Consider the following 10,692-nt stretch of genomic DNA (forward strand, 5'->3'; position numbering starts at 1 on the left):
CACATTCCTATGCTGGAGATTTAAATAATCCTTTAGAGCACTGTGAGAGTAACAGAGGCTTTGGCAGACAGAGGAAAACCTACGAAAGAGGATGAACAAGCTGCAGAGACTGGTAAAACATCTATTTTACTATTATTGTTGACAGATTTTTAACTTTATTTTAATTTTCATGAGGCTGTGTAAGTACTGTCAGGTTTGCATAGAATTGTTTTCCTGACTCATCACAGTCCTTGGGATAAAGTTGACAGACTAATGGCTCTCCTGGCAGGTGCACACCACCACGGTGGCTGGGAACACAGTGCAGAAGCCGGGTGTTAAGGAAGGCTTGGGAAGGCCACTCTGTAAATACAGCTCAGCTCTGAGCACAGAACTGTTTGCTGGCTCCTGAAGGAAGAAACAAACCATTTTGCTTTAGCTCATGGCCACAAAAGAGCTCTGTGGTACAGGACTTGATAGTGGATGTACTCTGTAATGAAAGCAGGGAAATGAGCAGGCATTGTAAACAAAAAAGAAATGTGCTATTGTAGGGAGAGGAAATTTCTCTCACCTGGAGAACTGGAATACTTAGTAAGACCAGGGATATCAGGTACCCAATCCTTAGCTCAGGTCTCAGTAAGAAGACAGGGAAGTGGAGTGGCCATGGAAAGTGCAGGCAAAATGTATCTGCTGTTATTTGGGACAGGAGAGAGCTCAGCCTCTTCTTGCTGCAGGGCTGGAATAGTCTGGCTTTATTTCTGTCCTGGGAGAACATCCTGTCTCAGGCTGGTATGGAAGTTATTTAGAAGAAAACACTTTGAGGAAAGGAAAAAATCCAAGATCATTTGAATTTGTGGTTTCAGAGTTATTGTGAGACTAGACCAAACTTTCCTTTTCTTTGGTGGACTGCTCTGTAAGAAGAAAACGAGCAGGTAAAGCAGAAAAAGCTCCCCAGCTTTGGGTCATTTAAGTTCTCAGGGTCACTGGGGTCATATTCATGTAGCAAAACACAACCTGACCTGAGGTGCCCTGCGCTGAGTGGCAAACAGCCAAGCCTGAGCATGGGCTCTTCATGTTACACTAGAGCTTTCCCAGGGGCAGGGGTTTTTAAGCAGGGGGCTGGCAAAGGCCATCCGGGCTTTGGGACACCCAGAGCACTGTGCAGGAGGTGTTAGGCTAAAGACCAGGGCCCCCAGCATGCTCAGAGTGGTTTTGAGACATGGGACAGAGCTCCCAGTCCCAGGACACCCTCAGGGCACATCTTGTCTGTCATTTCACCTACAAATGGAGAAACCAAACGCACAGGCACAAAACAGTAGAAAAGCGTATGTTTTTCCTTGTCAGCCTGCCAGTGAGCTGTCAGCTGCCACACTGGGCCAGCCAGGACACCTTGTTCTGCACCCCTCAAAAAGTCAAGAGATCTCACTTTTATAGCCGATCCTGTGATGCTGCACGAGGCAACCCATTCCCCTGCCTGTGCTTCCCAAGGCACAGCAGTGGTGTCAGTTTGCAATATAAGCAAGTGGCAATGGTCATGAAGAAACATCCTCAAGGAGACCTGAATATGGCATAGGACACACTGTCTGAAATATATCTCACCTATATCACAATACTGAATACTCAATTATGGACTACTAAACACAAGAACATGTAGAAATAACTGTGCAATGAGAAAGTTCATCTGAGAGGTATTGTCTGCTCTGTACAACACGTGCAGTATCCTAGGAAAGGCCCTCTATTTTATTCTGAAATATGTGTTATTATCATGAAAAGATAGAAGTAATAGCATGCCAATGAATCATGAAAGCACTGGTTCTACCTGACCATGAGAAAATCCCCTAGCTCAAAGTCTGAATGTCTATTGAGTCATTTTAGTCTGTGCAAGGAAGCCATCCATTTTCTGTCCCTCTTCTTCAGCTTCAGAACAAGATCCTGATCCTGACAATATGTGCTGCTGGGATTGGAGGCACTTTCCAATATGGCTACAACATCTCCATCATCAATGCTCCAGCCTCAGTAAGTACTGCTGCTCTGAGTGCCCCCAAGACAGACCCTTCCTTGGTGGCTCCATTGGGCTGTGAACAGTGGTGTGCCACTGAAAATCTGCAGGCTGCTGCTGCTGAGGGACAGAAAGCAGGAATGTGTTGTTCCCTCTGTATAATTCACATCTGGAGTACAGGACTTTGTTGTCAAAAGCCATCCTGAAGCAGGACCCAGTGTCACAAAAATTTATTCAAAAGCTTTTTTTCAACTGCTTTAGCAAAATCTAATTCTAAAATTTTCCAGCTAGCATCCTTTGAAATGGATTTTTGCCCTTAGATTCAAAGTGAGAGACTCATGAAATTAATTTTTAAATTATCCAAAATAGCTACATAGAGATATAAACTGACTGCAACTTTTCAACGGCAACAGTTTTACACCCTAAACTCTTTGCTAAAAACATATCTAAGAACTGGAGGAGATTGGAGGCATAAGCCCAGAATGAATGAATATATTAATAAGGGAGCCTTTCTCAGTGTCCTTCACTTCTCTATTGTGGTTATGCAGCACTGTCCTTCTTTCTCAGTACATCCAGACATTCATGAACACAACCTGGCTGGAGCGCACAGGTGTTCCCCTGGAGAGCAACATGATCCTGCTGCTGTGGTCCTTCACTGTCTCTGCCTACCCTCTGGGAGGCCTCACTGGGGCTGTGGTTGCTGGCCCCATGGCCATCATGTTGGGAAGGTAAGAAGCACTTCTTGGAGTTTAATTTAAGGTTTGCAGCTTCCTTTAGACCAAGAGGAATTAGGAGCCCTACAGGACAATACCCACTGTAGCAAAAAATAATGAAAATGTATTTTCTATCACAGATCAGTCTGCTACAGACACTCTGGGTTGGAGGGGAGAAACCACCTGACAAGCCAGTATTTCATATCTCAAAACTCAACAAGGAACATTTTTCCCCCCACATTATCTTCTCATCATATTCCAACTTTAGAGAATCATATAATATCAAAATTGGAATCATATTCCAATTTTAGAGATTTCACTCTGTACTGCTTTGGAATAAACTCATATACCATCATAAATAAGAGAAACAAAGACTGACTGGTAAGGCAGTGAGTGGACACTAGAGAGAATTACTGGCATTATTAATAGTATGGGTCAATAGAGCTCTCTTCTTTCTCCCTGGTTTTCAGCAGAAATTTCTCCTGGGACACATGAAAACTTTCTGACAAAATTTCACAATGATTACACTATTACATTAAAAATGCCTGTTTCAACAAATTAGCATTTTCAGACCAAAATGCACGTGGCTTACTAAGGGATATTCCTCTTCATTCAAATGGAAACTGCGTGTGAGCACAAGAGCCCTGAATCTGGGTCAGAACTTGGTGGTGCCCTAAGAGAGACTAAAGCCAGCACTGCAGGGACACCCTGTGGCACAGGGACACCTCATGCAGGGCTTGGATTAAGCAGGATGGTCTGTGGTGGGGCTGAGCAGCCCACCTGGAGCTTCCAGGGTTGGCAGGTGGCATCTGCCACATGAAGTGTTTTATCTGATAACTGAACCTGACACCATGTGCTCACAACTGTCTTTTCTCTTGGAAGGAAGATGTCCCTGCTGCTGAACAACATCTTTGTGATCATAGCTGCAACCTTGTCAGGATTCAGCCGAATGGCCAAATCCTTTGAAATGATTATGCTCAGCAGATTTTTTGCTGGCGTGAATGCAGGTATGGCAACATGAGAGATATAGAAGGATGAACCTGATAACAGATAACAATTAGAAGAAATTTAAACAGGAATTGATCCAAGATATTAAAGCAATTAATCCTTTAGGCTGACCAGAAACACATAAGTGAATTAAGAAGTTGTACATACAGATTTTATACTTTGCTTCTAAGGGCGTTCTTTTAAAGCATACACAGGCAGAGGCTTTATGTACTGCACATGAGCATCTCTGTGCATGGGAAAAATTTGAGCTGAAAATGGATCCCCATCTGCTTGTAAGAATGTCAGTCACTCACCAGCATGAGCACCAACACAAAAGCTTTTGTAGAAGTTCATCCCAAGAAATAATGATCAATAGAAGGGACTTAAAATATTATATTCCCCCCAAAAGAGAAAAGTAGAGGGGGAAATTGCATATAACCTTGGATTTGGTGCTGAAAAGACCATAGGACTGAGGCCCTGACAGGTTTCAGCTTCATTATCCACTGCTACTGATGAATATGGAAATGTGTGTTAGTGGCTTATACATGGGATAGGAGTGAAATTGAAGGTTTGGGTAAATAACAAGCACTGATAGATTAGCTATCACATGGCCTGCAACAGAAGAGTGTAGCTGGCATCCTTTAGAGGTGGCTGCCTGCATTTTTCCTTGTCTCCTCTGCTCACAAGCTGAGGTCAGCATTTGTCTGCCTTGCCCAGGTGTGAGCATGAACATTCAGCCCATGTATCTGGCAGAGAGTGCCCCAAAGAAGCTCAGAGGGGCTGTGGCCCTGACCTCTGCATCATTCACAGCCCTGGGGCTGGTGCTGGGGCAGGTTGTTGGACTCAGGTAATATAAAGCAAAAAGCCCACTTATTAAATCAATTCCTTCCTTCCTTCCTTCCTTCCTTCCTTCCTTCCTTCCTTCCTTCCTTCCTCTGCTGGCCTTAGAAAGAATGCTTGCCAGGTTGTAAAAATACTGTGTAAATTATGTTTGTTTATTTGTTTGTTTTTCTCTAGGGAGCTCCTAGGAGGGGAGGAGAACTGGCCATTTCTTTTAGCAAGCAATGTGATTCCCGCCCTGATCCAGCTCACAGCTCTGCCTTGGTTCCCTGAAAGTCCCAGATACCTCTTGATTGACTGTGGAGATAAAAAATCCTGCATCTCAGGTGAGTTTAGGGTGACTAAGCTCCTCATGGAACATGTGAGACTTGGGCCCCAACATTTTTGGAATGGTGTCACAAATTTTAGATGTAGGAAGTTTCATATCAAGTTGTAAATATGATCACTTCCTCCTTCCAAACTAAAGAAAATTCTATAATCTTATATATATTTGATCTATTGAGGTAGTTAAAGGCATCTTCCTACAATAGACTTTTTTGCTACAGTAATAGGGTCAAAAGGTAAGACTTGTGTTCACAATGGCAAATATGTTTTGTAACTATGAAGTGAAATAAATGCTGGTTGAAGAGCTCAGGATCAAATCTGAAGCCAAATTATATTAAAGGATTTGCTTAGATTTGTAGCATACAAATCCTCATATGCAGAGTGGCTGGAATTATTTTCTGGGAAATATGTGCTGTGTACCAAGAACATCTTAATTGCCTGCATTTCCCAGGGGAGTCACTTGAGATCTGAGTCCAAAGTGGCTGCTGAAATGGCACTGGTGGGAAATACTCAGTTGTCAAACAATGGTGAGGGATTTGCACTCCCTTTCCCCCAAATCTTTCAAGTGGCTGCACCACAGCTGACCAACTCTGTGAAGATCATGGCATGATCACAGGTTCTGTCCTGCAGCTTTCCGCAGCCATCCCCTGCTGCTCGATCCTTCGCCCTGCAGAGCAGCAAACTGAAGGGAAAGCCCAGGAGTAAGAGGTTCCCTTGTCCTTGCAGCACTGCAGAAGCTCAGAGGCACCAGTGACCTGAGTGCAGAGCTGGAAGAGATGCTGTCAGAACAGGCTGCTGTTAAAGGTCAGAGAGCGAAGAATCCATGGGAGCTCTTCCAAAATCCAGCTTTGAGGTGGCAGCTGGTGAGCATCGTGGTGCTGAGCAGTGCCATGCAGCTCTGTGGGAATGACTCGGTAAGCAGCCTGGCACTGGAGCCAGTGGCAGTGCTGCATCATGGGACAGGGGTGGGAGCTCTTGGGCTCAACATTCTGTCAGCAGGAGAGGAACAAATAGTGTCTCTCTGCCTGTGGAGATCTTCAAGTGTCAGATATTTGGTTCCCAAAATACACCTGTGCGTTATGGGAAGATTCAGAAGGATGCTGTCACAATAACCTGTATGACAGCGCATTAGTCATTCTGTGTGGTCCTTCAGGAAAAACAATGGCATGTATTTTCAGATGTCTTCCCTTGCTGCTTTCTCCTTTCTTCTCTCCACAGATGTATTTTTATGCAGCTTATGTATTCCAAGAGGCTGGAATTCCTGAGGACAAAATCCCCTATGTTGTAATCGGCACAGGAAGCTGTGAACTGATCACATCTGTGACTTGTGTGAGATTCTCAATGCACTCTGGTGACATGCAGCCTCTGTTGGCAGTGAGGAGGCTGTTTGTTACAAGTTTAGGTTTTACATTGCTTTTCATGCCAAGGAAGGCCTTTAAGCACAACAGCCAGATAGGATAGTGCAGAAGTATTTGGTCAGACATTGCATTGCCATCACTTTGTGAAATCTCTAAGAAGTGTAATTCTCATGCTTTGTATCCATATAGATAGTGGCAGAGTTTAGGTGCAGCTGGGACATTCTCATCTCCCCTGAACACACTTCTTGCATGACTCCTACCATCAGAGCTTTCTTTTGACTTTTTTTTGCTATGAAGCAGACAACATCCTGAAAGTTATTGTAGAACAAACCAGGCATGGAGTAGTGAAATGTGAAGAGAAATGAGGCAAGAAATATAACCACAGGTTAAATATCTTGCTTTATTTCCCTGTGTTACTTTGTGCAGAACATGATTATAGACTACGCTGGTCGGAGGCCGCTGCTGCTGGGGGGCTATATCTTCATGGCAGGATGGGCCATTGTCTTCATGGTCGCTCTGAGCCAGCAGGTAACAAACTTTACTTAATTATTTAAGTGGAATGGAGTTGGGCTTTGCCTTTTATATGACTGGGGTGTTCAGTGGTGGCAAATCATTGTAAGTGCCCTCACTGGTTTTCCGTTGGTCTCTGTGGCTGTAGACTCAGATTAGCTGGATGCCTTATCTCAGCATGGCCTGCATTTTCGCCTATATCCTGAGCTTTGGAATCGGACCAGGTCAGTTCCCTCAGTGTTTTCAGTGAAACTTTTGGGTATTGCAGGGGCTTGGAGATGTGTGCAGGTGGCTTATAGAAACTCTCAGACCCTCTTTAGCTACAGCACACTCAAAGGAACGAGGCAATTCCTGCCAGCAGTGTTTGGCTGTTTCACAGGGGCTTGGATGCCCCTGGTGAGTTAGTGTTGTGCAGGGCCAGGCTGCCCTTTTCTCTCTGTGTCGTTCCCCATCACAGTCATCTTGGCTATTAGGCTAAGACACCTGGGGGTAATTCTTGGCTTAAATAGATGACAAGGTTTTGATTTGCTGCCTAGTCCATTAGGGCTGTAAGCCAGCATTTCTAATGCTTCACTTTAATCCTAGGAATTTTTGGCTATGCCATCTGATCATTTTCTTGGCGATACCTGGAAGCACAATTTCCACAATTTCTGTTTGTTAGCCTACTAATGTGCCTTTTCTTGGCAGAATCTGGGGGGTAGGTAATGTTTGCATGGTGAGTGAGTGGATATGAGTCTCTGTTTGCCCACATGAGTTTGAAAGAAGGCAGGTAAGAATAGAACCAAGCTGCCAGTGTCACATGCCACACAAGTTGGCAATAATTTCTTGTCCCAGTCCCTACAGTGCCATGGGGTTGAATTAGTTATAAGCCTTTCTCACCCTTGGGTCCTGGTAAGAATAATGTGGATTACAAAACCTTTCTTGGCAGTTCATTCTAACATGAGAAAGTTTGAATAATTAGCCAGTCAATATCTAACCTCAAAATTCACCTCTTACTCTTCATGTTGGGTTTTCTTGTTAAGATGTGTTATCTTGTTTTTAATGTAATGTCAACAATATTATTAACTTTCTTGCCATTTTTTTTCCAGCTGGTGTAACAGGAGTTCTGCCCACCGAGGTTTTTGATCAAATGTCCCGACCAGCTGCCTACATGATCTGTGGCTCCCTGCTCTGGTTCAACTTATTTCTGGTTGGAACAGCCTTTCCATTCATTGTGGTGCGTTCCCCAGACAAAGCAGCTTTTTAGTGTTTTGCACAAGAGAGAGGCTCTGATTGTGACCAGGAAAAGAGAATTTTGCAAGCAGCAATATAGCACTTCTATGAAAAGTAACTTTATGAGGAAAGTGGCCAGAACTCCTCTAAACCAAACTTTCTCCATATTCCCTATGGTGATTTCTGGTTTGAGGTTGGCAGTGGATTCATTTGGGGCATGGATGGTCGATATTCCTCCTCTGTCCTCAGTTGAGAATGGCTGGAAGTAAAGATGGGATGTAATTTCCTTTCGCCGCACCCTGGCACCATTCCCTAAGATGATTCCAGAAGCAAAAGGGAGCAGAACTCCCCAATATACATTCCTGTCTTATTTCCTACTGAGGGCTCCCATTCTATGCAATTATATATAGAGAGAAAGACAGAAAAAAGATTTCAAAGTACTGTTCTTGCTATGTCAAATCTCCCAGTCTGTGCTGGAGAGCTGTTGCATCCAGGCATGGGAGGCCCTCACCAAAGTGCACAGAAATGCTCCCTGGGTGACCTCAGTCCCTGCAGGAAGAGGGATTAGTAGCCTCTTTGTCATTGTACAGAATGTCACCAACACTGTCTTATTTTTTCCTCCTCCTCAGAAAAGTCTAGCACATTTCTGCTACATCCCATTCCTTGTGGTCTGTGTCTGCACTGCCCTCTACGTTTGGTTTTTCCTTCCTGAGACAAAGGGAAAGTCCTTCCTGGAAATCTCAGAGGAGTTCAGGAAACGGAACTTCAAAACTAAGACCCATGTGGGATTTTATAAAGGCCCTGATGAGATCAAAACCACTGCGTTGTAGCAGAAGAAATGAAGATGGTATCTGGGGGAATTCTGCAGTGAATTCAGTGGTGGCTACGTTCTCTTACAGAGACACAAGGAGAGAAGTGCAGTTAGGGACAATATATTACTCTTAGGTTCTTAAGTTCACTTTGAAAATATACACTTGAGCTGATAAATCCAAGCAAAAATTTAATAATCTGTTCTCAGTTTTTAGTACTGAGTAACAGATGCATATTTTAGAATCCATATCAGAAAGTGATAGAATGATGCCTTATCCTCTCATCATCATACAACAGCACGTAATGCTTTAGAAAATTTCTTCAGAATTTCTCCAAACAGTAACTTCCATCTCAGAAGTCCTTCTTTCCTTGCCCCTGAATCTGGGCTTTCTAACACAGAAATTAATGCAATTAAATTCTGTCTTCAGACACTAGGTAAAATTTTCAGTACCTTGTCTTGGTGCTTCGTTGTTTCGGTTATTAAGTGATTTCAAATAGATCCTTACTTGTTGAGCAATAGTGAGCAGTTAATTATTTTCAGCTATAAAAACATGTGACAGATGGATTAGAAAGAAAGCTTCTAGTACTTGCTAAGTGGCTTATTATACAACAGACTTTTGGGCATTGTTTTGCAGACTATTTATTCTGGACTGGTTTTCTTCATGGTTTGTTTGTTGTCTTCCAATCCTATGTTGCAAAGCACAAGTAATTCCCCAGTCCAGTTTGCACTGCTCCCACAGACACTGATGGTGCATCTTGTAGGGTTTTGCACCTATGCTCTGCTAAAGTAAAGTGTGGTGAGGAGCTTGTATGGCAGAAGCTTGTTTTGGATATGAATCTTTAGATCACACCACATTCTCTTAATTCATTCTCTGCAGCATGTCCTTGTTGTCTCCATAGAGCACATTGGCAAAGACCCAGATGTGACATTGATTCTTTTTAGTTAACCTGATACAGAACAGGGCAACACTCCTCATTTAATATGGCCTTTCAGAGGCATTGGCCCAACTGGTTACGTTTCTTCCAGTTTCTTCTCCAAGTCATAATCAAGCCACCTCTTTTCTTTTGACTTTGCCTGTATGAAAGTCACAGCACTGCTCATGTTTGCAACAAAGAATGCATACATTTTCAAAATAACTAGGTAAAATTTCTTTCAGTGTATTTTTAAACTACGTTTTAAAGAAAAATACAGCATTTTTTGAATAAAAAGTGTATTTCTGGAGTGTATTACTGTCATGCTGGGCATGAGTGGAGCAGCAGATCTCTTTCTCAGAAGAGGAGTCTGTGCAAGAACTCTCTTTCACTACCTAAAGTTTATAATTTCAAAAAATAAAAACAAACTTTTGTTCCTTTGTGGTTGCTGCTATTTTAGAAGTCATTAATATGTAGACATGGGCAAGAGCAGCTATCTCTGCTCTTGGAAAACACTGAGATTTTGAAATATGCAGGATTTTGAGATAAGACAATCAAGAGAAGGACTCCACAGAATTTGGAACTGAAGAGATACTTTTAATTTGTATAGTTTGGAGAGAGCAGTGAGGGGCAGATGGAAAGAGTAAAACACAAAGTCAAAGCAAAACGTGCCACTACCATCATGATGGTAGCAAAATATTCTGTTATTCCTTTGGTGAGGACCAGAGAAAGGACAAGAGACAGGAGTGAAGCAGAGAAGAGTGAAGAAGTGAAGCAAGTCAGTAGAGGGCATGCAGGGCAGGAAGCAGGGATGGACTGAAGAGACTGCCTGGGCAGAGGGAGAGGCCTGGCACACCCTGCTGGAACATACAGGTCAGACAAGAGAAAAGTCCTCCAATGTCCAGAGGTCCCCACCTTGGCCAGTTCTGTGGCTACTGCCATGAGTCAGCACTGTGCCTTTTCCCAGAGCCCTGGAAGGACAGAAGCCATCTGCAACTGCCAGTATGAAACATGCTTGTTCAGAAATGGTACACATTTACTTGACTTCCTG

General features: G+C 43.3%; 1 protein-coding gene across 2 annotated transcripts; it reads left to right on the plus strand.

Moving 5' to 3' along the window:
• SLC2A11 (solute carrier family 2 member 11) lies at positions 1 to 10,026 on the plus strand. 2 transcript variants are annotated; one of them, XM_085075921.1, is made up of 12 exons: positions 1 to 112; positions 1,894 to 1,992; positions 2,543 to 2,703; positions 3,571 to 3,695; positions 4,393 to 4,522; positions 4,693 to 4,841; positions 5,566 to 5,753; positions 6,058 to 6,168; positions 6,624 to 6,725; positions 6,856 to 6,931; positions 7,796 to 7,923; positions 8,549 to 10,021. In XM_085075921.1, the coding sequence occupies exons 1-12, from the start codon at positions 92 to 94 to the stop codon at positions 8,747 to 8,749; spliced, it is 1,491 nt and encodes a 496-aa protein (XP_084932047.1). In that variant the 5' UTR covers positions 1 to 91; the 3' UTR covers positions 8,750 to 10,021. The 2 variants fall into 2 exon arrangements, with proteins under 2 accessions (XP_084932047.1, XP_084932048.1); XM_085075922.1 differs by lacking the exon at positions 7,796 to 7,923 and having other exon boundaries at positions 8,549 to 10,026.
• Positions 10,027 to 10,692: the final 666 nt, after the last annotated feature.

Source organism: Lichenostomus cassidix, chromosome 15 (assembly GCF_008360975.1).
Source record: "Lichenostomus cassidix isolate B80296 chromosome 15, HeHo_3.0, whole genome shotgun sequence".
NCBI classification, from domain to species: Eukaryota; Metazoa; Chordata; class Aves; order Passeriformes; family Meliphagidae; genus Lichenostomus; species Lichenostomus cassidix.

What these genes read in the sequence shown, in the direction of transcription:
- SLC2A11 (XM_085075921.1), top strand. Translation starts at nt 92, where the DNA reads ATGAACAAGCTGCAGAGACTG. An exon ending in GGGCAGGTTGTTGGACTCAG is followed by an intron (nt 4,523 to 4,692) that starts GTAATATAAAGC and finishes GTTTTTCTCTAG; the next exon opens with GGAGCTCCTAGGAGGGGAGG. An exon ending in CAGCCTTTCCATTCATTGTG is followed by an intron (nt 7,924 to 8,548) that starts GTGCGTTCCCCA and finishes CCTCCTCCTCAG; the next exon opens with AAAAGTCTAGCACATTTCTG.